The sequence below is a fragment of the Prionailurus viverrinus genome, chromosome B1 (genome assembly GCF_022837055.1).
Source record: "Prionailurus viverrinus isolate Anna chromosome B1, UM_Priviv_1.0, whole genome shotgun sequence".
Lineage (NCBI taxonomy): Eukaryota > Metazoa > Chordata > Mammalia > Carnivora > Felidae > Prionailurus > Prionailurus viverrinus.
The window spans coordinates 144,641,187-144,667,793 of NC_062564.1; the positions used below are offsets into that span (position 1 = coordinate 144,641,187).

A 26,607-nucleotide genomic window follows, 5' to 3' on the forward strand; every position below is an offset into this window, starting at 1 on the left:
TTTCAAAACGTTAAGTAGGAGTGTTTGACCAAGGGTGGAAAACGTCCCCCCCCAGCCCCCCCTCCACGCCCCCCAAAAACCTCGTGTAAACCACTGCAGCGCATTTCGGGACTGGGAGTAAGTTTGACACTCGGAGGCTCCCGTAGTCTGGCTTTTTTTTTTTTTTTTTTTTAAGAACCAAGATTGCGCTGCCTACCGAGTGTCCCATGTGCTATTTCCGGTCGTACTCGGAAGCAGGATTCCCACCTGTAGCTGATTCGGTTGGTGGTGGCAGGCGGTGTGAGGTTTCTTAACACTGCTCCTGGCGGATCCAGTCAGTAGCCAGCATGTCTAACAGAAACAATAACAAGCTGCCCAGCAACTTGCCGCAGTTACAGAATCTGATCAAGCGGGATCCGCCGGCCTACATCGAGGAGGTGGGAGTGCGACGCGGCGCCACTACAGACCGGGGTGTGACTGGTTTAGACAGTAGCAGGGGGAAGGAGTGGAGTGGAGCTGGGATCCTGGTTCGCCCAAAGTTCTGCTAGGTACAGGAGTCCCTCGGGAGGAAAGAAAAGGGGTTTATCTCCCAACCTCACAGAGGAGGAGAGACAGACAGCCCCGCCCCCCAACCTCCAACTTCCATGCAGATTTATCAGCCTTTTCCTTTCAGAAACCCGTAAGTTGAGGAAGTCTGTAACACTTGATGAATTGTATGTTAGAATGCCTTGGGTCGAACATCTGTTTCTGAGAGCCGGAAATGGACCTCCAGACATAGGATTCAAAGCTGGCAGTGGGGACAGTTAAGTGCAGAAAAGGGTACTGGTCTGGAGGGATGCCAGTGCTCTGGAAGTAGCACCGAGGAGCAGAGAGGACACCTACTGGCTCAGCAATGCTGGGCGGAAGAAAACGAGGTAGCAGTGTGTTAGGAGAGAAACAGGTTTCAATAGAGCATCAGAATGACTGGGCTACTTTAAAAAATATAATGCCCTGACCCCACCGAAGAGTTCTTGGTCTGGCGACTAGACGGGAATAAGGGATGTCCTGGGAGCCTTGTATATTTGTGGTGACTGATGAACATAAAGGGTGTAATGATATTAGTTCTCATCATCTTAAGGCATATATTAGTGGCTGAGCCACGGGAAGGAAGGGAGGAGAAGTGAGATAAAGATCTTAGCAGCAGCACACCGAGTTCTGGGGCTCTTTCCATACTCCTGTCACAACGGCGGTATGGAGTCAAGAGAGTAGGGTCTTATCTGAAGCATGGAGGGGCGGTAGTTCCTTTTCTTGATTCCTGCTCTTGGAGAAAGCTGGGGACCTAAGAGTTTTGTTTTGGGGAAATCAAGAGTTATGTTTTTTGACCATGCTAGGTTTAAGATGTCTATTAGAGATCGAGACAACAGATGTCAGGCAGTTGGAGTTATGGATTTGGAGTTCACTGGACTAGTAAGGACTGCTAATATAAAGAAATATTCATAGTGTCGCTCTCATACACTCACAATTTAAAGCTATGGTCTAGGAATGATGAGTAGATGTAGGGCATGGAACTGAGGCCTGGTAAGTTCCAACATTAGATTGTGTTGTTGTTAGAATTAAACATAATTAAATGAGAAAATGCACATAATGACTTTGGCATATTGCAATTGCTGAGGAAGTGGAAGCTATTATCATTATTTTTGTGCCTTAAAAGAAGATGGTAATTTTGACGGCAGAGTTGTATAGTTGTGATATAATTTACACTTTCTGACCCAATATTTTTCTGCTGCTGCGAGTGCTCATATACACAGAAAATGTAGTAAGGGTCATTTGGATAATAAATGGCAGAATAGATCCAGAATCTGAGTTTTTGACTCTTGCTTTAATGTTCTTTACACCATACCACCTAAATTTCTAATGATAAGGGAAAGGGTCTTTAGAAAAATTTGATGTATCAGTTTTTTTGGAATTTTATTTTGAAGAATGCAGATAAGGAAAAGATGTTTCTGGACACCTTTGCCATGTCTTTTTCTCCGTGCCACTATCAGAGATGTCTTAGTACTAAGTAATTTCTCATTTTTTACTGAAAAAGTCATATGATAGGAGGTGACTAACTTATATCTTATTTTCCTACAGTTTCTACAGCAGTATAATCACTACAAATCCAATGTGGAGATTTTCAAATTACAACCAAATAAACCCAGCAAAGAACTGGCAGAGCTGGTGATGTTTATGGCACAGGTAAGATAATAATTTCTGAAAACAAATAATAATAATTCTGAAAACAAACAATTTCTAAAACAAAGACCAGTTGTTTCACAGTTCGCAGAATATCTTTCCAGTAGTACCCAACCTTATTCCATTCAGGAATGGAAACTTAATGTAAAAATATATTTTTTTGTTTCCGTATCTTACAAATGTTATTTTCTTCCTGAGTTGAATTAGAAGATTTCACTAGAGCTTTTTGCAGAACCAACCAAAGCAAAACTTTCAGACTGTTGTTTTTTTTTTTTCAAATTCATCATAAGAGCAGATTTTAAACAACATCACACATATTTTACTAATACTGCAAGAACAATGAAAGAGGTCAGAGAGATTAGCATGTAGAATAAAAAAGAAATGATTTGGAACTAGCTACTTCTATGAAACATAGCCTTTTACTCTCCTTTTTCAGAACATCATAAATATGTGCATATGAATGGTAGGAGAGAAAAAGAAACTTCAGAAGAGCCTTTGCTTTGTTACAGATTGGTCACTGCTATCCAGAACATTTAAGTAATTTTCCTCAAGAGCTGAAAGATCTTCTTTCCTACAATCACACTGTCTTGGATCCAGATCTTCGAATGGTGGGTCTAGTATTTGGATTTGATAAATTGTGTTGTGTTTATATGTGCATGTATTATGTGTTTAAATGAGAACAGCCTCAGCTAAACATCTTCTTAAAACATAAATCAGAATGCGTCACAAATTCCTTAAAATCTTTCTGTGGCTTCTCATTTATACTTAGAGTAAAACTCAAACTTATTAACATGGCCTATAAGTCCCTACATGATCTGCTTCTTGCCAGTGTTTTTGACCTCGTCTCCTGTAGCAGAATGCTGCTCTCCTCTCTGTGATCTTTCTGTTCTTCCAACATGCTAACCCTGCCAGGAAGCTCTTTTCCCTCTTCTGAATACGTGGTTCATTCCTTCTAGTCATTCAAATCTCAAATGCATTAAGAGCCCTAATTATAACTTACGGTTTTTACAATGCTTTATTGATTCACTTATTTTTTAATTTGAAGAGTTTGAGTAAAATTCAGTTCCAACTGGGCAATGCCAAGCTGGAATTGATTAGGAGCACTCCCGTAATGCTGAATTTAATAAATTTATTCATTAACTGGCCAGTTGGAGCATTCAAGCCATTGTCCCTGTAGTGGTTGTTATTGGGTCCTGGCTGAGATCCCCCTTACCAGCCTAGGGCTCCCATTTCCGTCACTGGTGGTGAATGTTGGCCGCCGATGGCCCCCAGCTGCCCTCTCTCTGGTGTCTTGTCTTCAGCTAAATGAGAGCCCTAGCACCTGGGAGGTTGCCCTCCCAGCCTACAGGTTGTACCTGACTAACCCAGAGATACGAAAGCCCGGCTCTTCCCTCAACGTGGGTCCAACTTCATGTTGCAGTTTGTGCTCCAGGGCTTCTCTGTGATTGGACTAAAGCTGGTCTCCAGCCAAGGACATATCCTTCCTCAGCTTTTCTTTTCTCTGCCCTGTCCTGCTTCCTTTACTTCCCTTCTAGAAGAGAGCATACCCTGGACAAATCACTGCAATGAATCTGGGTCTGCTGCTAGGGAACTCAGCCTAAGGCATTTTCAGATTTCATACATATGCTTTTCAGATACCTCTACAGCAGGTAGAACTTAACACAAATATTATCACAAAACATATTAATATCCTTTGCCAAAACTTTTACAATGCTAAGTCTAGAGATTCAGCGTTGTTTCTTACTCTTACATTTTCCCAGGATTTTTCTAATTCTATCATTTTTATAATTCTTTAGGATTTTATTAATTTGATTAGGCCCAACAGAAAAAGAATACCATCTCAGACAAGCCAAGGTTTCAGGCTCTGTGTTGCCAACTGAATGACTCTCACTTGGGATGTGGGACCTGGCAGCACAGCCCAAGAGACTTCAAACTCAAACTCTTAGTCAAAAGACTTTTACTTATGTCATGAAACTTTTCGAGTCCCTATAGATGATACAGATTTGAGATTTTGAGTATAGAGACCTAGTGTCTTTCCAAGTACTATAATTAGATTTTTTTTAAGTTTTGTGTGTCTAACAGTACCAACTAAACTGGTCTGCAGGCGTTGTTAAATAAGTAATGTGTGTATGTTTCTTTGTAATTTCTTATGATGATTAATAGGCTTAAAAAATAATAGAGATTTCCTTTGCTAGGACACAAAGGATTGAGTCTGTGTAATTAGCATTCCTCTTTAAAGGAATCATTTGGAACAAACTGGTGGATCCTCATTTTAATTGGTGATGGTGATAACCACCAGTCCTTATCAATTACTGGACTTACTACCTAGTGTGTTTGTTTCTTCCCCAGGACTTTTTGAGTCATTCCCAAGTTTTTGTTCACTCTTTCCCGCTTACACAGCTAGAACTGACTGTGTTTCTTAATGGAAGAAACAAAATATCTATGTATATTAACTTTCACTTAATAAAATCAGTAAAATGATTTTTTTTATCTTTCTTTGACACTGTAACCTTTTTATGCCTTTTGTTCATTTCTTTTTTTTAGCCTTAATTATTTTTAGTCCAAATTGTTATCACCTGGCCAGTGGGAGCTTCTCAGTCCTTTTACCAAAGCCCCTGATATTTTTGAAAGCATCCTTACATTCTGGCAGAAATAGTTCCAAACCCCTTTTTACTGCTTTTCCTGCCCCAAGACTTGGAATCAACAATTCTCCAAGGATTACTTGTTCCATTAATGGAGAACAGTTGGTAGAAACCAAACCTTGGGCGATAAGGGTACTCGTGAAAGTCGGTGGTAAGCAGCCGTCCTGCAAGTGCTATTGGGCAATTCTTGGTACTAATGATACTTCCAAGGAACGCCTTGTAAGGTCACAAATCAGGTTGATGATTCCAGATTATTCTGTTCTTGTTACCACACCTTTCTTACTTCTGTGCATTCATTGATCACATGGGGGTTTGTCATATCTTGACACTTCCTTAAGTAGCCCTCTGTCAGTCACTGTATCAGTTATATTACCCTGTTTTACTTTATTTATGACACGTATCATTATCTGAGATACAACTGTTTAGGTGCTTCCTTGCTTGTCTGTCCCACTCCCAGTGTAAGGTGTGCGAGAGCAAAGACTGTACTATTGACTGTACTATTCTGATGCCCAAAATGGTGCCTAGTTAGAAGATATCACAATTTCTTGGGATATATGTACTCCATTTTCTCATTTTATTTCATCATTATTTTATAGTATGTTTTCTTTTCCTTCCTTAGACATTTTGCAAAGCTTTGATCTTGCTGAGAAACAAGAATCTCATCAATCCATCAAGTTTGCTAGAACTCTTCTTTGAACTTCTGCGTTGCCATGATAAGCTTCTGCGAAAGGTAAAGGGCAAAATTGCTTCCCCCCCCTTATATCTCCACATTTTCCCTTGCAGTAACATTAAACTTGTAGAGTGAATTCTTGGTATAGTTAATAATTTTAATAGGAAAAAAATTGATGCTTGTGTGCATACAATATGGTGGTAATAGCTAACATTTAATGAGTGCTTGCTTTTTGCCAGCTACCATTCAGAGCTTCTTATATACTTGTTTACTTACAAAATGAGAGAAGGTTCATTATTACTGTTATTTTACAGATGAAAAGGCTAACGCACAAAGAGAGAGTAATATCCTAGAATCATGGGACATGTTAGTAGGGAAGCAGGAGTATAAACCCAGGCAATATGGCTCCAGAACCCAAGCCTTTTCCCACTGTACTATACTGACTAGCTAAATCAGAGCATGGACTGGACACTCATAGCTGTAACAACCCCCAACGGATCTCCCAAAACACTACTTTTTTTTGTTATAAATATTTCCCTATGACTAGTATTTGCTTGTATAAGCCAGCCTAGAAGCTGAAGGTTTGTGAAAGAAATTTACGAAAGAAGAATTTAAGTTTACATTTTATTAACTGGAGGGCCCCTTAGGTGACTCAGTAGGTCGAGCAAATCACTCTTGATTCCGGCTCAGGTCACGATCCCAGGCGCACCCTGAGCCCCGTGGCGCACTCTGCACTGGGCTTGGAGCCTGCTTAAGCTTCTGTCTCTATCTCTGCCCCTCTCTCCTGGTTGTGCTGTTTGCTCTCTCAAATAAATAAAATTTTTCCAAGTGTCGGTGATATTTGTATTGCCAGTATCATCTTGCATGCATTAGGGGCTAAGTGGAGCAACTTTCCTTTTTTTAAATAACAATTTTATTGTGATATGATTCACGTACAATTCATCTATTGAAAGTGTACAGTTCAATGATTTTTAGTATATTGGCAGAATTTGCAACCATCACACAATCAATTTTAGAATATTTTTATCCCCCCTCAAAAAGAAACACTCCTCCCATTAGCAGTAGCTTCCCATTTCCTCATCTCTGTCAGGCCTAGGCAGCCACCAGTCTACTTTCGGTCTCTACAGATTTACCTACTCCAGGTATTTCATATGAATGGAATCACACAATATGTAGTATATGTGTATGGCTTCTTTCACTCAGCATAATGCTTTCAAGGTTCATCTGTGCTGTTGCATTTATCGGCACTTCATTCCTTTTTGTTACCAAATTTATTCCATTATGTGAGTATACCACATTCTGTTTGTCCATTCATCAGTTAATGGACTATTGTGTTGTTTCCACTTTTTGGTTATTGTGGATGCTGCTGCTGTGAATATTTGTGTGGACATAGGTGTGGAAATATATTTTCATTTTTTCTTGGATATATAACTAGGAGTGTAATTGTTGGGTTATGTGGTAACTCCATGTTTACTTTTCAGGGCAACTTTCTTTTACATTTTAGCTGTTGCTTTTTGTTTTGTTTATGGTGTCTTGTTATAGAATGAAAAGTGAATAAAATTAAAATTTCCCCTACATTTGTACTTTTTTCCAAATTACTCATGAGCAAGACTAGAAACGTTGGTTAACGTGTATGTGTTTTTGTTTTCCTCAGACTTTATACACACATATTGTCACTGATATCAAGAATATAAATGCAAAACACAAGAACAATAAAGTGAACATAGTAAGTACCCTTTTGTTTCCCATGTTTGCAGCATTGTACCAGCAGTGTATTGAGTCTTCCTTCTCCTCATTTTCTTTAGGTGTTGCAGAATTTCATGTATACCATGTTAAGAGATAGCAATGCAACTGCAGCCAAGATATCTTTGGATGTGATGATTGAACTCTACAGAAGAAACATCTGGTAATATATATGTAATTGTCTCTTGAGAAATAGACTCATATTCATTTAGAATTACTACAGAGCACATACACAAATATTTTTCTTGATCTTGAGCTCTTTAATATATCTGTCATAAATTAAGTTGGAAATAAAAATATAGAGCAATCCAAATAACTAGTAACATTGGCTGCCATTTCTTGAGCACCTATATCTCATGTTACCTTGTTCAACCTTTAGAATAACATAATTCAGCTTATCTGGAATTATCCCCATTTTATAGGTAACAAAACTAAAGTTCATAGAGTTTAAGCTTAGTAGCTAGCCAAGGACAGAGCTGAAATTAAAACCTGGATATTGGGGGTGCCTGGGTGGCTCAGTCAGTTAAGTGTCTGACTTTTGATTTCTGCTCAGGTCATGATCTCATGGTTTGTGAGATCAAACCCCATGTTGGGCCCTGCACTGACAGCACAGAGCCTGCTTGGGATTCTCGCTCTCCCTCTCTCTGCCCCTTCCCCGTACTCACTCACTTGCTGTCTCTCACACAAAATAAATAAACATTAAAAAAAAAAAACTTGGATGTCAGACTCTCAAATCTGTGCTATTTCTACTCTGCCACACTGAAAATTTTTAAGTCACTTTATCCTCTGTATGAAATACCATGTTCTGTAAACTTTGGTTTATTGATACATTGCTCCTGATTCATGTTTTTTGCTTTTCTTATTTGCTAATTTTTATTTTACTATAAAAGTAATATTCATTGCAACAAAAAAAAATTGGAGAAGCTAGAAAGGTTTTTTTTTTTAATTTTTTGATAGTTTCACCACCCAGAGATGATCACTGTTAACAGTTTATGATACTGTCTCCTGTCTTTTCTTTAATGTGAATTTTTTTATAAATTTTTTTTTTCAACGTTTATTTATTTTGGGGACAGAGAGAGACAGAGCATGAACGGGGGAGGGGCAGAGAGAGAGGGAGACACAGAATCAGAAACAGGCTCCAGGCTCTGAGCCATCAGCCCAGAGCCTGACGCGGGGCTCGAACTCACGGACCGCGAGATCGTGACCTGGCTGAAGTCGGACGCTTAACCGACTGCGCCACCCAGGCGCCCCTTTAATGTGAATTTTTAAATATGGTTAGAATTTTGCTACACTAATAAGTTTTTATTCATTTTTTTTTTTTTAATTTTTTTAAATGTTTTCATTTTATTTCTTAGAGTGCAAGCAGGGGAGAGGCAGAGAGCGGGAAAAACACAGAATCTGAAGCAGGCTCCAGGCTCTGAGCTGTCAGCACAGAGCCTGATGCGGGGCTCGAACTTATGAACCATGAGATCATGACTTGAGCGGAAGTTGGACACTTAACCGACTGAGCCACCAAGGCCCCTGTATTCATTTTTTTATTTCACTTATCTTAAATAGGTTCCTATGTCATTAAAAATTCTTCAAAAAAAAATCTATCTTAAAAATGGCTGCATAATTTTCCGACAGAAGACTGGGCTAAAGTTTAAATGTTCACCTGTGGTTGACTATTTAGCATTTAGCAATCTATGACTTTTTTTTTCTTCCTTTGTAACCCATGACTATTTAAACTGTGTATTCTATCCTGTCAGAAATATATTTTATTGTTTAGGGGCACCTGAGTGGCTCAGTTATGCATCCAGCTCTTGATTTTGTCTCAGGTCATGATCCCAGGGTCACGGGATTGAACCCATCATTCTCTGGGTTGAGCGTGGGCCCTAGCTTAAGATTCTCCCTCTCTTTCCCTCTGTCCCTGTCCCACTTACGTGCATTTGCACACATGATCTATCTCTCTCTCAAAAACAAAAGAAAGAAATACATATTGTTTATTTTGTGCCATTGTCAATGCTGTGAAATGCAGTAGAATGAAAATTCACTTTGAAAACCTTCATTTGTCTTACCCCAGGAATGATGCCAAAACTGTCAATGTGATAACAACTGCGTGTTTCTCTAAGGTCACTAAGGTATGTGTCTGTAGTCATTTCCAGATGGAAAGTGGAGGAGATGGCTGTGTGGGGAAGAGGTAGTGTAGGGCATGCAGTTCGTGTTTAGTAATGCTCTCTTTGTGCTTTGGCTGCTTCCCTGGTTCATCTGTGCTTTAGAGGTGGCAAATAAAGTTAGGAGTTCTTTAAATGCTTTGTACTAAATGATGCCTTAGTGTTTATTTTGTTTCATCCTATAATTCTTGACTGTTCTTTTGTTGGGCCAAAGCACAGCTGAAAGAAATTTAAGAATATGTTAGACTTTCTGTTAGAAGGGCTACAATGTCACTTTTTTGGTGGTGGGGGGTGGGTTGGTGGCTGGATATAGAAATAAATTCTTGGCAATCTACTTGAAAGATAACAACTATGTAGAGCCTGGATTTTTAAAAATTATTTATATTTTTAGGACAAATAGCATTATTAAAACATTGTTTTAATTGAGAAAAATGAGCCCATATCCCACCAGTCTGATTTTGTTCCTTCAGATCCTAGTTCTGTGCATGAATAATGTGTAAACAAAAGTATTTATTCTTTGTTGTAAGCTGGGGTGAGTCACTGACTTTTGTTCTGATTGGTCTTTAGATATTAGTTGCTGCTTTGACATTTTTCCTTGGGAAAGATGAAGAGGAGAAACAGGACAGCGACTCAGAGTCTGAGGTTATACGTTCAACAGTAGATGCTTTCTTAGGTTTACAGTCTATCAGATTTCATTTTTGCTCTCAGTACAGATTGTAAAATCCATGACTGCTCAAGTTAGAAAGAAACTTACATGTCGCCTTTATCTTTTATTGTGTTCTGCCATGCTGAGATTTTATCGTTTAGAATTTGTCACTTACATTCACTAAGATTGGCTAAAGAACTAATAAAAGTTAGACTCATTCAGCCTTGTTCTTAGTTCCAAAGCTAACCTTTATCTCACTATATAAACTTAGAATGGAAATTGCTGCCAGCATATTTTTTGAGATTATGTCAACATTATAGAGAATTCAGAGGAGGAGAGGAATAATATCATGGCATCTTTAAAAGGCAAAATCAAGATTTATGATGTCATGAAATTTTTTTATTAAAAAAAAATATTTTTTAGGGGTGCCTGAGTGGTGCAGTCGGTTAAGTGTCCAACTCTTGATTTTTGCTCAGATCATGATCTCACGGTTCGTGAGTTCCAGCCCCACATTGGGCTCTGCATTAACAGAGTGGAGGCTGCTTAAGATTCTCTCTCTCCCTCTCTGTCCCTCCCTCACTTGGTTGTGCACTCACTCGCTCTCTCAAAATGAATAAATAAACTTAATATTTTTTTTATTAAAATCAAAATGGAGAAATTCTAAGAAAAAATACCCTTTCCCATTTTAGCATTTTGGTAATAAGAATACTGGAATTTATAATAAGATCTTTTAATTCATTTTATTATTTTATTAAGTAATGTATGAACAATATATTCTTATTGTAAAAGATTTCAGGTATTCTAGATACAATAAAAGTTTTCTTAACCTTGTCTCATTTCCACTTCCTAGTTCCATCTTCACAGATAACCATCCTGTTTCCTGTGTATTTATATACGGATGTGTGTGTATTGTCTTATGTATATATTAGGTCTTTGAATTATACATAAATAACATATATATTACTCTGCAACTGCTTTCTTTGTGTCATATATATAGATATACTGATGCATTTAGATCTTCTAAGTACATACAGATCTACCTCATTGTTTTAACCTTCACATATTTCAGAATATGAATGTATTATAGCTTAAGCATTTTCCTCATGATATTATTTCCAATTTCTTTCAATTAAAAACAAAGTTGTATTCTATACGTTGATAAAATTGAAAGCAAAATATAAAAGCAAAAATAAGTGTTGCAGTGAAAATCTTTGTATGTACCTGTTTGTACACATGAGCAGATACTTTTTATTGAATTTTAAGTCATGCTCATTTTTTATAGTGGTTGCAGAGCATAAGTACACAGAAGTCTTTGAAAGGTTTACCATTTGCTTCTATGCAGATTTTCCTTGTTTACAAAGTAGTCTCTTCTTCAGGATGAAGGACCAACAGCAAGAGACCTGCTAGTGCAATATGCCACAGGGAAAAAAAGTTCCAAAAACAAGAAAAGGTTGGAAAAGGCTATGAAAGTGCTCAAGGTGAGACTCATACCTGGAAAATGTGGTAGGAGTGATTAGACTATAGAATATGGGGTTTTTAGTGGAAGCTGTTAAGAATTTGAAATGAAGAAATAGCATTTCTGAAAGACTTAGAAATGTGTGATGAATTTTTAAGTACTAGTTTTTTAGGTGACTAAATGTTTTCAACTCTAGCAAAATCTATACCTTGAATAAATTAATTTGCTTAAATTCACTTTTCACTTGTCCTAAGCAAGATGACCTATATTAGGGTATTTTTGCTAAACTTACCTTCTCAGGAGAGTACACAAATAAAATACATTTTAAATTTTGTTATATTTGGTTATTCTGAAAACTCATTAATTTGGCCCTTCTGTGTTTTTTTGTTTATATTTCTAAATTCCTTTAAGTCTTAACAGGTGCTATTTGCTGGAACATTCCTGAGGTTTAATGTTAAAAGATAAAAACCACCTTTTGTTCTAGTTGAAAGAAAGGTTTTTGGAACAGATTTGTTGTGGGTTCCCCGCTCCCAATAGTCTGATGTAATGTAAATGTTTTTCCTCTCACTTTATTGCAGAAACAAAAAAAGAAGAAAAAACCAGAGGTGTTTAACTTTTCAGCTATTCATTTGATTCATGATCCCCAAGGTATTATAATTATGACTTCCCAAGTTCCTTTTTGGCCTTATCTCTGCCTGTTACCAGGGAATATAAGATCCCTGGCACTTACTAGACAATCAGTAATTGTTTAGTTGTTACTGGTTGGGTATAACCAATGTGGAAGAATAGCTCTTTGCTTCATGTCTTTAACAACAACATAGCACTAGGACATTGTACTTGACTAAATGAAAAATTGATAGTCTTTTGTTGGTGCAGATTCTGATTTAGTAGGTCTAGGGTGGGGCCTGAGATGCTGTGTTTCTAGCAAGCTACCAGGTGGACCCACTACTGCTGGTCTGCAGACCACGCTTTGGGAGGCACGCTCTAGCGAACTGTTAAGTGGAGCTCCAAACAGTCATTCAAGATGTTGATGCTAAAATTTGGGGGACTTAAGACTTGACTTTGAGCACCATTGACAGTATATTCACCTGTGTGTGAATCTCTTCACCTTCCGTCATGCTGCTGTTCTTACCATCCTGGTTTAACAGAGTGTTCTCAGGTTCAACTGTACCAGTCACTGATCTAACCGCTACCTTTCTCTACACCTGTTAGACAATGTTGTATAGACTGTGGACTTACAGTGGACTTCTCTGATACTCTCCTTTCCAGATTTTGCAGAAAAACTACTAAAGCAGCTAGAGAGCTCTAAGGAGAGGTTTGAGGTGAAAATGATGCTCATGAACCTCATCTCCAGATTGGTGGGAATTCACGAGGTTTGCATTCCATTATGTTTCTCATTTTGGTGAATATTAGAAGTGGAATCATTCATGGTAAAAGGAAAGCCATTAAGGTAGAACTGTGGCTTACTTTTATCTCTTAAAACCACTTAAACCCATATAATTTACAGAAGAATAAAATCTTTCACTCTGAAAATAGCTGTTTTTATAATTTTGTTTTCTTATCAGTAAGTACGGATGTTAAATTGTACATATATTCAGTTTATGGACAGACTGTTTTGTGTTCTGTGTTTCTACTATTTATTTGTTTTGCATATACATTTTTCTGAGCCAACGTAAACTGGATATTTTTATTGATTATTACTACATTTTGCAGTTTGTTTACCTCTTTATAGCTTTCCTGACTTTCAGACCACTCTGGTAAGGAGGTTGTCATGTTTGCAGAGTTGAATTCTCTTGTCATTTATTTCATACTTAATTAAATTACAGGAGCTCCTTGGTGGTATTGTGTGTGTGTATCTATACACACACACACACATACATACACACATATATACATATGCACACATATATGTGTACACACACATTATATATACACACACACACACACACACACACATACATACATATGGTATACACATGGAAACTTCACACATACTCATAGACTGCTGTTGTAGAAAAGGAGAGATTTCCAAAAAGTTAGACCACTGAAGAAATGGCCATTGAGGTTGTTGCCTATCATTTTGCTCTTGAGATGTACTGCTCTCTACATCATGGGATGTGTTACTTTCTTCAAAAAGTTTTTTTTTTTTTTTTTAAGGAAAAAAAAGTACAACAGGTTTACTGAAAATCTAGCAGTGTCGACATACATTGTTAAAGATGAAAGTACCCGTGAATGAAAGCACTTGTTCCCTTTTCCTAAGACTTAACATTTTAGTGAATAGAATGCTTTTTCTCCATGAGCTGTAGTCCAACAGCAGGATTACCAGGTCAATTTATGTTATGTTTGTGCAGAAATTTCCTGTCAGACCTGAATTTGAGCTTGATTGGAAAGCAGAAGTGATGTGTAACTTAAGCATGGTTTGTTAGAAATGATAACTAGAGTTTCACAACTGACTGTAATTGAGCGTCCATTTTTATATTGAACATAAATCTTCCTTGTTACTTGTCCGGTCTTGGTTTTGCTCTGTGGCTAAATAGAAAAAAATTAATTAATTTATTCTGATATGACAAACTTTGAGAAAGAGCAGTCCATCTCCATAGTTTCTCTTCCTGAAGTTCAAGATTACAGCTGGTTTGGTGAACATGTTGTCGTATATTTAAATGTCAAATCACTATGTTGTACACCTGAAACTAATATAATATTGCTTGTGAACTGTACTGCTGTTTTTAAAAAAAGAATACAGTTGCTTTAATAACTAGATCCTGTCACTTTTATTTAGGTAGACTCCAGAGTGCTAGTGCTTTCTCCCTAAAATATAGATCTCAGAGTAATTCCTCCAGTGTGATTGGACTGGTGTCCAGTAATAAAATGAGAACTGTAGGGTTTGGGTGATGAAATTATACCAGGCGCTATTCAGATTTGAATTACTCTTTTATCCCTTACTTTGAAGCCTTAATATCATTGCTTTTCCTTCTGGTAATCCTTTTTATCTTTGAAGACTTAAAAAAAATTTGTTCTGCAGCCACACCAGTTTTAAAAGTAGAAGAATGTTACATTGGGTTGACTTTTCCCCTCCTCTGGTTTATTCTGCATATACTTTCTTCTTTCTTGATATAATGAGGATAGCAGCATAGGCTCCCTTTCCTTGGGTAATACAGCACATCAAATCGTCTTGGGGCATGAATGCTTGTTGAGAAAAATCAAAAGTAAAAAATGATCCCCAGTTAGTTGAACGTGATGATAAAATTGTGTTAGGGAGAAATGAAACTCTACAGCTGCAGTTACGTAAATATTAAAGTCAGTGCATTCTTTCTGCAGCTTTTTCTCTTCAACTTCTATCCCTTTGTGCAAAGATTTCTGCAGCCCCACCAAAGAGGTAAGCCTCCCACTTGCCATTTTCCTTTGGTGGCCTTGGGTTTAGAGTAGCCATCCCAGTCTTTTGTTCTGTAATTATTAAAGAATTAGGAGTGTGTTTCAGAGAAGGAGAGAGAAACCCTTATGTTTTCTTTCCCACAATCTGCTGTGGGTTAATTGTTCTCATCAACTTAACAAGGTTATTTTTGGAAAACAAAAACTGGATTCTTAAAGCAAGTCTTTTTGTAATACCATGAATACTCAGGTAGAAAATTGTGAAAAAAGAAATCTGACCTTCTACTGTAACTTTGTAATAGATATCAGGATTTTATCTTATTGTTATCATTGCCCTCGTGTATTTGCACATAAAAACAACATAAGAGCAGGAAAGAAGAGATGGTTGTTTTGCCTTTAAACTTAAACCAAGATAAGAAGGAAGCCAGCATTTGTTGAACATCTAACCTGAGCCAAACTCAGTGCCATGCCACACACTGTGCAAAGTGCTTTACATACAGCATCTCATCAGATCCTCACTTCAATCCTGCAAGGTATAGAAATAAAAAAGACCAGGGGTGCCTGGGTGGCGCAGTCGGTTAAACGTCCGACTTCAGCCAGGTCACGATCTCGCGGCCCGTGAGTTCGAGCCCCGCATCAGGCTCTGGGCTGATGGCTCAGAGCCTGGAGCCTGTTTCTGATTCTGTGTCTCCCTCTCTCTCTGCCCCTCCCCTGTCATGCTCTGTCTCTCTCTGTCCCAAAAATAAATAAACGTTGAAAAAAAAAATTAAAAAAAAAAAAAAGAAATAAAAAAGACCAGGCAAATAAATGGCAAATTAGGATTCACCTCATTCTTTCTTTTGCCTAATTTATACTGCCTGCCCCTTTCAAAGAGAGTGTGTATATGTATTTATGTTCGTAGTCATTCATTCATCCAGTGATTTCTAATCTGGGCACTGAATTAGACACTCAGAATTTCACAGTGAGCATGAAAGAGTGCCCTCACCTTTGTAGAGCTTGCATTCTAGAGGGAGATCCAGAGAGTACTATGTGTCCAGTGTCCAAGTGAAGATAAGTCTTTTGAGTAAAAAGAAAGCAGAGTTAAGATAATAGGGAGCACTGGGGTAGATTCTAGTTAGATTATGTCAGGAAAGACATTTTGATAAGGCAGCAGTTGAGCAGGGACCTGAGGGAAGTGAAAGAGTGAGCCATGCAGACACCTGAGGGTTGGGCGTTCCAGCTAGACTTAGCAGTAGGATTAAGGGCCAGAATATGCTTCCCATGTTTGCTCTTAGTCCTGAGAGGCAGAGCAATAAACTGACTATGATCTTTCTGATCTCTTACATTTTTAGAGGTAACAAAGATTCTTCTGTTTGCTGCCCAAGCATCTCATCACTTAGTACCCCCAGAGGTGAGAACTCTTAAACCTTATTTCTGTCTGCATAGCAGTGCCACTATTAAGTATATGATGGTGGCTATTCCCACAGAGATTACTGCTCCCCTGTGTCACTTTTCTTCAAACTGAGAAGAAGAGACACTAACTCTTAAGGAGATAGATACAGAGGTTTAGTTATAGAAACTGAAAAAAAAATTTTACTATAGAAAAGCAAAGTTTGTTTTAGAGAAGTTGTTGAGAATTCTCACTTTAATTGCCAAATCTTGGGAGATCAAGAGTTATTGGTAAATTTATAGTGAATATTTTTCAAAGCTGATCATTCCTTTCTTTGATTAAAATAGCATTGAATTGTCCTGGGTCAAAACAATTTTTTAAATCCATATTGGAAAATAATATTGAAGGGGAGCAAAATTTAATCTGAGGATAACCAAGAAGCCTGAAACCCAACGTACTTTTATCTGTCTTCCTCAGTCTTGATTCCTTCCTACTCCCAAAACGAAGATGGAAGGCTGGTTTTTCACTGTGAATCGTCTGTTGTCCCTTAATCCTCAAGTGTTTGAGTTGGTGGAGACATTTTATCAGCTCTCATCTTTCCTTTCTTTCCCGATTCAGATCATTCAGTCATTGCTCATGACTGTGGCCAACAATTTTGTCACCGACAAGAACTCTGGGGAGGTCATGACAGTAGGGTATGTAGAATGTGCCTGCAGGAAGTGGGTATGTTTTCAATGTACGGTTGGCCCTAGAAGCCCTATAAAACCCAACTTATGTACCTTTGATTTGGTCTTTTTTAGGAAACCTTAGACTGACCCATCTGTGATTGCTGTTTGGGTTTTTTAAATTCATTTTCCTTTTCTAGAATCAATGCTATAAAAGAGATAACAGCTCGATGTCCTCTAGCCATGACTGAAGAACTTCTCCAAGACCTGGCTCAGTATAAAACACACAAAGATAAGAGTAAGTTGCATGTTATTCTCTGTAGATCAAATATCGAGTGACTCTTTTTTCTCAGTAGCCTCTTTGCTCTGGAGTTTCTTTTCTTTTTTAAAAAATGATTATTTTTGAGAGAGAGCACATGCGCTCACACGTGAGTGGGGGAGGGCAGAGAGAGAGAGGGAGAGAGAATCTCAAGCAGGCTCTGCACTGACATAGGACTCAATCTGTGAGTCATGAGATCATGACCTAAGCCTAAATTAAGAGTCGGATGCTTAACCGACTGAGCCACCCCACTCTGGAGTTTCTAATTAAAGGTGTTATTTTACAGATGTGATGATGTCTGCTAGAACTTTGATTCAGCTCTTCCGAACACTGAATCCTCAGATGTTGCAAAAGAAATTCCGGGTAGGTGAAATATGCATATGTTGATCTAAAGGTCAGGGTCTTAGAAGGGGAGAATAATTTCCTACAGGATGAGTTTTAGTGTTTGTGATGCTTCGGCTATGAGTATTGGTTAATTGTATTCTTTAAGCTCAGAATACAATTGATTGAATACCATTGTCTCAAATATTTTGTAGTTGGCATGTGCTCTTTGATGCTGACTCTTTTTTTAAATATATATATTTTTAAGTTTATTTATTTATTTTGAGAGAGAGCATGTATGCGTAGAAGGGCAGAGAGAGAGAGGGAGAGAGAGAGAGAGAGAGAGAGAGAGAGAGAAGCCCAAGCAGGCCCTGTGCAGTCAGTGCAGAACCCAACATGGAACTCAATCTGACAACCGTGAGATCATGACCTGAGTGGAAATTAAGAGTCAGACACTTAAATGATTAAGCCACCTAGTGCCCTTCTAAGAACCTTATTAAAAACAATTTCCTTTCCTTTAGGGTAAGCCTACAGAGGCCTCCATAGAAGCAAGAGTGCAAGAATATGGAGAATTAGATGCTAAAGATTACATTCCAGGAGCAGAAGTTCTAGAAGTTGAAAAAGAAGAGAATGCTGAAAATGATGAAGGTTCATTTTCATTTTACCATTTTCCAGGATAAAATCACTCCTGTACTGTATTGACCTTGAAATCTTTATGTTGATTGAACACTCATTCAGCAGATATTTATTGAGCAAGGACTGTGTGCTAAGCACTGTTACAAGCATTGGGGATCAAAGGGCATCCATCGTTCCTACACTTAGGAAACTTACATTGTAGTGTAGATGTCTGTTCATATCCTCCAGGGAAGCTGCTCCTTATCAAGATCATACGGGGCACTTGGGAACGATAATGGCTTTTGGGTTTTTGCCTAGAAAAAAATAATGAAGGTTAGTCATAAACAGTCCTCCAAGACTCCTTGGTGAAGGAGAACACTTGGTGAACTTTTTGAAGAATACTTAATTTCCAGAGTTAGTGTTTATTACCTTGGTTGCTAGAGTCCTATCTTCTTCCTGTTAGTTCATTTGTTATATTAACAAAACTTTTTAAAGCGTTACTTGTGAGCTAGCCACTGTCAATATGAAGAAGAATGATATGGTCCCTGCTCTTGAAGGCTTTTCATAAATAGCTCTGCATGAGCAAAGCCCTGAAGTATTTAGGAAACTACTATTAATGTAGGATACAGGGTGGGATATAGCAAGATACCAGACTAGACATAGAATTGGGGTCTTATCGGGTGTGGTTGTATATATGCTATACCAAAGAGCTGAGACACTCTAATGGGGAACAACTGAAAAATTGCAAATGTCTGTGATTTTGAAAGCTTACTGTGACTCCATTAAGAACTAATATCTCTTCATTGAGGTATCTACCAGGTTCCTTCACATCCAGAATCTATGACTTCAGTTGTCTGAATGATTGTTGCTCACTAGTTTCTAAAAACATGTATAAATATGCTTAGATGAGTTGTCAGATACTTGCTGTGTGGCCAAGATAAATGTACAGGTGCAATTTTTTTTATTTTTTATTTTTTATTTTTTTTTTTTTTTTAAATTTTTTTTTCAACGTTTATTTATTTTTGGGACAGAGAGAGACAGAGCATGAACGGGGGAGGGGCAGAGAGAGAGGGAGACACAGAATCGGAAACAGGCTCCAGGCTCTGAGCCATCAGCCCAGGGCCTGACGCGGGGCTCGAACTCCCGGACCGTGAGATCGTGACCTGGCTGAAGTCGGACGCTTAACCGACTGTGCCACCCAGGCGCCCCTGTACAGGTGCAATTTTGATGGACATGGTTTGGTGGAAAGATCATGGACTCTACAGTTAGACATGATTTTCATTTCATCATAGACTGCGTTTTCTAGCAGTGTGGCTCGGGGCAGGTAACTTGTATGGTCTGTTCCTCTTCTGTTGAGTTGTGAGAGGTAAATGATTATAAGATTTTAGCTCATGGTAGATCATGGTCAATGTTTATTATGCATTCCATAAAGTAATTAAATTGATGTGGCTTATTTAACAATAAATATTGCTTGATTCTTGGTCAATAAAGCTCCACTGACTTTGATTACCTTACTTTTGCTTGATTTATTTCAACTCCCCCTGAGTACTAACAGTGTGCTGCTTCTCACACAGATGGGTGGGAGACCACCAGTCTCAGTGAGGAGGCAGACGCCGATGGTGAGTGGGTTGATGTGCACCACTCTTCTGATGAAGAACAGCAAGAAATCGTAAGTCCTAAAATTACCTTGTGCAAGTACGTCACTTGGATGTTTATTAACACCTAATTCATGGTGGGCCTTGTTGGGGTTCTAAGCTCTCACTTGAGCTAGTAGCTCTTTAAACCTTTGTTGTGTGTTTTCAAGTCCAAGAAGCTCAACAGCATGCCCATGGACGAGCGGAGAGCCAAAGCTGCGGCCGTTAGCACTAGCCGAGTTTTAACTCAGGAAGACTTCCAGAAAATCCGCATGGCCCAAATGAGGAAAGAACTTGACGCTGCACCAGGGAAGGCCCAAAAGAGGAAACACATTGAAATAGATAGTGATGAGGAGCCCAGGTAAAACGACACATACACCAAGTCTTCTTCAGTCAGCTCATGTGACGAAAGTGTTACGGAAAGGAGTTCCACCCTTGTTTCATATTGTATTTGTTCTTCACCTCAGGGGTGAGTTACTTTCTCTTCGGGACATTGAACGCCTTCATAAAAAACCAAAGTCTGACAAGGAGACAAGACTAGCAACGGCAATGGTAAGTGAGGCATATCGTTCCCTTCAAACAAAAAGCAAATAAGCTGAAAAATTAAATAAAGTGAATAGCCACGGAACGGCAGTGTTTTATTTTGATGTTTTAAATAAAGGTATAATTAACGTAGAGTAAAATGCACAGATATTTGGTGTTCTGTTAGATGAGTTTTAACAACTAGATAACCATGCAGCCACCATCAAAAACAAGATGTAGAACACAGAAAGTCAATAGTACGTGTTCTGGTATCTGGGAGGCATCCAAGCTATTAGGAAAGCAGGGGAATGTTTAATAGTCACTAATGAAAAGCCTCCGGCAAGTGCTGTGGCTATGAGTGCACATTTCCAACATTTCCTACTGCCTACTATTTCCGCTTTCTTTTCTTTTTTTTTTTTTTTTTTTTTTTTTTTTAATTTTTTTTTCAACGTTTATTTATTTTTGGGACAGAGAGAGACAGAGCATGAACGGGGGAGGGGCAGAGAGAGAGGGAGACACAGAATCGGAAACAGGTTCCAGGCTCTGAGCCATCAGCCCAGAGCCCGACGCGGGGCTCGAACTCACGGACTGCGAGATCGTGACCTGGCTGAAGTCGGACGCTTAACCGACTGCGCCACCCAGGCGCCCCTCCGCTTTCTTTTCTATACATTTGTTTTAGGCACCATCCCATACTGGTTCCATGTCACCCTGTGCATTCATCCCATTTGTACTGAAACCTGATTAGATAAGTTTAAAAATCCATGTTCTTTCTTCCCCACCTTTTCGTATTCTGTCCCTCCTTCCTGAAATGCTCTACCCTTCCCCTCCTTTCTCCCACCATGAATGCCTTGATCCTATAATAAACAGTTTACCTGTCTCCCTTTCTAGGAAGCTTCTCTGACCTGACCAGCTGAATTATGACCTTTTCTTCTACTGAGCTTCCCTTGCCCCATTACAATATATAATGGTCATTTCTCCCCTGGACTGAGTCACTGGAGAGCAAGGACTGAGTTACATCAATCTTTTTTGTCCTTGGCACCCAGGAGAGTGCCTGGCACGGAGGAGACACATATGTGGATTAGATAACTCTTGAAGTGTTTTTTTGTGTATGCTAATAGGCTGGGAAGACAGACCGAAAAGAATTTGTGAGGAAGAAAACCAAAATGAACCCATTTTCTAGTTCCACAAATAAAGAGAAGAAAAAACAGAAGAACTTCATGATGATGCGGTATAGCCATAATGTCCGGTCAAAGAACAAGCGTTCCTTCCGAGAAAAGCAGGTGAGTTCAACTTGAAGCTTGATTGGTTAGAATACTGTTGTCATTTTAACACTTCTTTACTCAAAACAGAGTTGTGCCTTTTAGGACCTTGTGTTAGCATTAATGGGGAGCATTATTAGAGAACATGGAGAGGTGACAAGTGGTCAGGGCATGTAAATCCTACACCTGACTTGGCGGAGATTCAGCTGTGTGACCAAAGGAGAGTCTCTTTTCCTCCTCTATAACTGCAGGAGTGGAAGCTAGATGGCCCGTAAGATCATCCCTATGCTAAAATTCTTGACATTGCATCTGTGAAACATAATATCAAGATCCTTCCTAATGTGCCCTTTTGCAAAACTTTTATGTTTACAGGTTTTGGGGATTTCATTTTATCCATTTGTGGTCTTTTATATGTAGTCCTGTGTGACTCAGTTGCCTTGCTTATTTTATTTGCTATAATAAAACAAATTCATGTTTTCGTCTCTTTCTCTACGGAGAGTGTACCAGAGTATATTTTAAATATATTCTGAAGGATCACCAGGAAATCAAGTTAGGACGAAACAAGTGTTCCTAAGTTGCTAGCCAAAGATGAGTGTGCCAGACAGACATGTTAATGGCCAGCTTTCCAGGGCAGTGTTTCATTTGTGCGGCCACCCAGGCGGTAGTAACTGAATTAAGGTGCCATTTAAAATCTACCTATCTGCTTATTTAATCTTTCTAGTTCTAAACTATGTCCAACAACATCATGTAAATAACAAAGTGCCAGCATTTTGAATAGAGGTTGTTGAAATCAAGGTGAAAGAAAGGTGCAGTTTCAGATTATAAATACCTGAATTTTGCCAATTCAATTTAAATTCATGGTTGAACTGGGGCGCCTGGGTGGCTCAGTCGGTTAAGTGTCCGACTTCGGCTCAGGTCATGATCTCACGGTCCGTGAGTTCGAGCCCCGCGTCGGGCTCTGTGCTGACCGCTCAGAGCCTGGAGCCTGTTTCAGATTCTGTGTTTCCCTCTCTCTCTGATCCTCCCCTGTTCATGCTCTGTCTCTCTCTGTCTCAAAAATAAATAAACGTTAAAAAAAAAATTTTTAATAAATAAATAAAAAAAATTCATGGTTGAATTGATTCAGTCCATTAGCTTATCCTTCAGCAGACCTTTGTAAGATTTGAGGGTGGAGGAAATAGAATCACTGAGTTGCACCATGGTTTGTTCCTTCTTTCATTATGCAGTTTTTGTGACCTTGCTACATTTTGTGACAGTGTTCCCCTGCTTCTTACTTCCTCTGTTGTTTTACTGAGCCTTTTTTGGCATGATTTGGAAGCCTTGATTTGGAAGCCTTGTTTTGTTCCTTGCCAGCACCTCTAGAGTCATGAAGCTCCTCTCTCAAAGACTAAAGAATTTTTTATTTAAGAGTTCGTTGGACATATGCACTTGTTGGTTCAAGAATGTTTTTTCCTTGTTCTCCCGTTTTCTTGCCATTTGGAACCAAAAACTAATCTGAATTTCTGTTTATGTGTCCTTGCTCTATATTTTCTTCAAGGTCTCTCTGTTATAAAACTTAACTCTAGGTTCCTAATTTTCTTATTCTCTCCTTCACTCTAGACCAGCACTGCCCAATAGAAATTCAACACAGACCACATGTATAATTTTAAAATAAAAAAGTAAAAAGAAAAAGGTGAAATTAATTTTAGTAATAGATCTTATTTAACCTAATATATCTGAAATAGTATCATTTCAGTATGTAATCAATATGAAAATTGTGAGTGAGATACTATACCTTCTTGTTTTTGAACTGATATCCAGTGTGTGTTTTACACTTGTGGCACATCTCAGTTTGGACTGGCTATTTTTCAAATGTCCAAAAGCCACATGCAGTTAGGGGTTACTGTATTGGGCAGTGCAACTTTAGAGCATCCCCAAAACTGACCTGTGACCCTAAAATAGAAAAGCTCAGTTCAGTTTACCTTTTGTGCGTTTTTTTTCTACTCACACAGAACACTTCTAACATTTATGGTCACCAAATATGTGGTGATTTTTTTCCCCCACACAAGCAGTTCTCTGCAGTACTGGCTAGTGTCCTACAATTTAACTCAATTCTGACATTGTTTTCTTAGAAATAGTGTCAGATCCCACAGGTTAAGGGCTCAGCCCCATGAGACTATACTCGCCACCTCCCCAAGTGTTCCTCCCCCACCCCCCCACACACTTCAGAAACCAGTCTCAAGCCCAGTGTTTCTGACTAGTCACCTCCTCCTTGGTTTGATTAATTTGCTACAGCTGCTTTCAGGACTCAGGAAAACCGTTACTTAAGTTTACCAGTTTATTAAAGTATATGATAAAGGATACAGATGAATAGCCAGATGAAGAGATACATAGGGCAGGGTCTGGGAGGGCCCCAAATGCAGAAGCTTCTGTCCCTGTGGAGTTGGGGTACATCTCCCTCCTGGTGTGAATGTGTTCGCCAGCCTGGAAGCTGTCAGAACCTCACACTACAGGGTTTTTTTTTGAAGGCTTCACCACATAGGTATGATCGATTATTCATTCTGTACCTAGCCTCTTTCTCTTCTCTGGAGAAGTTTGTATGTTGGGGGGCAGGGATTGCTGAAAATGCCAAGGTATTTTTTTTTTAATGTTTATTTATTTTTTAAAGAAGACAGAGCATTACTGGGAAAGGGGCAGAGAGAGAGGGAGACACAGAATCCAAGCAGGCTCCAGGCTCTGAGCTGTCAGCACAGAGCCCGATGCGGGACTCGAACTCACGAAACTACAAGACCATGACCCAAGCTGCAGTTGGCTGCTTACCTGACTGAGCCACCCAGGAGCCCTGAAAATTCCAAGTTTCTAATCATGGCTTGGTCTTTCTTGGACCAGCCCCCATCCAGGAGCCCACCTAGTTGCCTCATTAGAACAAAAGATGCTCCTAGGGCTCTTATCACTTAGGAATTTATAGGGGTTTGGGGAGCTGTGTGTCAGGGAGAGGGTCAAAAACAAATATTAAAACGAGATGCTCTTATCACTTAGGAAATTACCAAAGTTTGAGGAGCTCTATGCCAGGAACCAGGGGCAGAGACCAATATGTATATTCTATTATCTTACACACCCAAGCTTCCTCTGGGAACGGAGCATCACATTTCATACCCCTTCTGTCCCTTGGTGATATTTTATTCTAAATAAAAGGGTCTTACATGGCTTGAAAGTGTACATGAGGTCTTCCTGTAAATTTTTAGAATATTCTCATAGAATATGTAAAAAAGAGGTGAGACTAGAAAAGGCAGGTGAAGCACATGGCAGAGAAAGAGGGGAGGATGGATCTTCCAGTGAAGCCTTAGGAAAGGTAAAGGAAGAGGAGGGAGAATATACTTTTCAAATGATGGCATTTGAAGGGAGAAGGAAACTGAGATACATGTGAGAATAGCGAGTAGCCTGTGCTTTATTACAAAGTTTAATGAGCAGAATTAAGTCCGTGTAACCTTGGGTTACAACAACATCATTAGCTAATGTACAGTTCTTACTGTAGAGCTTTCAATTTTTTAACTCTGTTAGTCAGTGTGCAACAATATGAGCAGGTACTGTGATCTTATATTTTACAGATGAGACTGTAAGACAGATGAGTCTGAGAAATAACCTCCTCAGCCATGAAAGTTAGGCTAAAATGAACTTGTTAATTTTTCTACCTTCAGTATCTATCCTCGATCTCTTCTATCTACAAAGACATTCCAAGACCCAGATATAAATAAAGGCAAGGAGTCAATACCTTAAAATCATAAAATCCAAAAAGCTTGAACATTTAAGATGTAGAGTAACTTCCACCCCCCAAACATGCTTTAACAAAGCAAACAAACAAAAACACATACCTTGTTGAAATTCAAAAGACGTCTTAAAAATTTCTAGGAACCAAAGAATAGTGCTTGAGAGTTCGTGAAATAGTATCTGTCACACACCCAAGACACACACACACACTTAATCATCTCAGGAGGATTTGTTGACCGGAGTCCATTGTTGTATGTCTCCATATAACCAAATTAGTATAATGGGGTACCCAAGAGTTCCCATGTTTAGATATTTTTTCTTATGTTACAGCTGGCACTACGAGATGCACTTTTGAAAAAGAGAAAAAGAATGAAGTAACCTCCAAGCAAGTTTTCCATTCCAAGAAAAATGCCACATTTGTATCATTATTTTGAAAATTAATCAAGAATGATTGTTTACATTAAAAAGTCCCAAAGTACTGTATTGTGAAAAACACAGTAAACTTGGTAGCAACTTGGCAGTATTGTTTTGGAGATAGGGAATGGTGGGAATGTTTGAACTGTAAACAGTAGTGGTGGTGTTGTAAACTCATTTCCATTTGGCATTCATGCAAAAAAAAAAAAAAAAATGTTTTGTGCCTACTAATTGTTATTGTAGATATAAAAATGAATGAGCCATAACCCCTCACAGAAGGCATTCACAGCCTATTTGGGACATAGGAGGGGGCCGATGTGTGTTGTATGTGTATTTATAGCGCAGTGTAAATAGTTCTCTAGTAGAGATAGGTCCCTGCTTCTCTGGGGTCATAGAGGACTCTGCAGGGCATGGGAGTTACATTTTCTCTTAAAACAGGACAATGTTACAAGAGTAAGAGATTCTTACTTGTATATAGGCTTACCTGCTGAAAACAGGTCCTTGCTGTACAGATTTTATGTAGACAATTTAGCTCTTTCAGTCCATCCAAAAAACTGTTAAGTATTTTTTTGAATGCCAGGTATAGGCTTTTTGGTTAAGACCTCGCTTTTTAAATTGTCTTAAGTCTAAATAGTAATCTTGGAGTGTTTTTTTAGTTTGTCATTTGAGCCGCCACAGAGGAAAAAGAAATCAGATTGGTTTCTTCAGCCTGCCATCATGCTGTAATATTTTCAGCCTACTGTGCTTTGTCTCAGCAAAAGGTTCCTAATGTCAGATAGGTTCCGTTGTGTGTGTTGAGTGCTGTGTTGGTCTCCCTTCCCTGGGCATGTTTGAATAGATTTCAGGGGACACAGCCCTGGTCAGTCTCTC

The 26,607-nt window shown here is 38.8% G+C and overlaps 1 protein-coding gene across 2 annotated transcripts; it reads left to right on the top strand.

The window, feature by feature from the left end:
• The first annotated feature begins 193 nt into the window (after positions 1-193).
• SDAD1 (SDA1 domain containing 1) lies at positions 194-25,843 on the top strand. Of its 2 annotated transcripts, XM_047856637.1 has the most exons (22): positions 194-416; positions 2,092-2,196; positions 2,703-2,801; positions 5,455-5,565; positions 7,160-7,231; positions 7,311-7,411; positions 9,311-9,368; positions 9,969-10,043; positions 11,424-11,525; positions 12,082-12,151; positions 12,773-12,876; positions 14,822-14,879; positions 16,204-16,262; positions 16,860-16,936; positions 17,107-17,204; positions 17,512-17,588; positions 18,068-18,194; positions 19,736-19,830; positions 19,966-20,156; positions 20,263-20,347; positions 21,436-21,597; positions 25,654-25,843. In XM_047856637.1, exons 1-22 carry the CDS (start codon positions 327-329, stop codon positions 25,699-25,701), a joined length of 2,064 nt encoding a protein of 687 aa, XP_047712593.1. In that variant the 5' UTR covers positions 194-326; the 3' UTR covers positions 25,702-25,843. The 2 variants fall into 2 exon arrangements, with proteins under 2 accessions (XP_047712593.1, XP_047712594.1); XM_047856638.1 differs by lacking the exon at positions 194-416 and having other exon boundaries at positions 2,630-2,801.
• The last annotated feature ends 764 nt before the right edge of the window (positions 25,844-26,607 follow it).

Excerpts from the sequence above, each read along its gene's own strand:
- SDAD1 (XM_047856637.1), top strand. The coding sequence starts at position 327 with ATGTCTAACAGAAACAATAACAAGCTGCCCAGCAACTTGCCGCAGTTA. Across the intron at positions 10,044-11,423 it reads ACAGCGACTCAGAGTCTGAG|GATGAAGGACCAACAGCAAG; the intron begins GTTATACGTTCA and ends TCTCTTCTTCAG. Across the intron at positions 16,937-17,106 it reads GGGGAGGTCATGACAGTAGG|AATCAATGCTATAAAAGAGA; the intron begins GTATGTAGAATG and ends TTCCTTTTCTAG.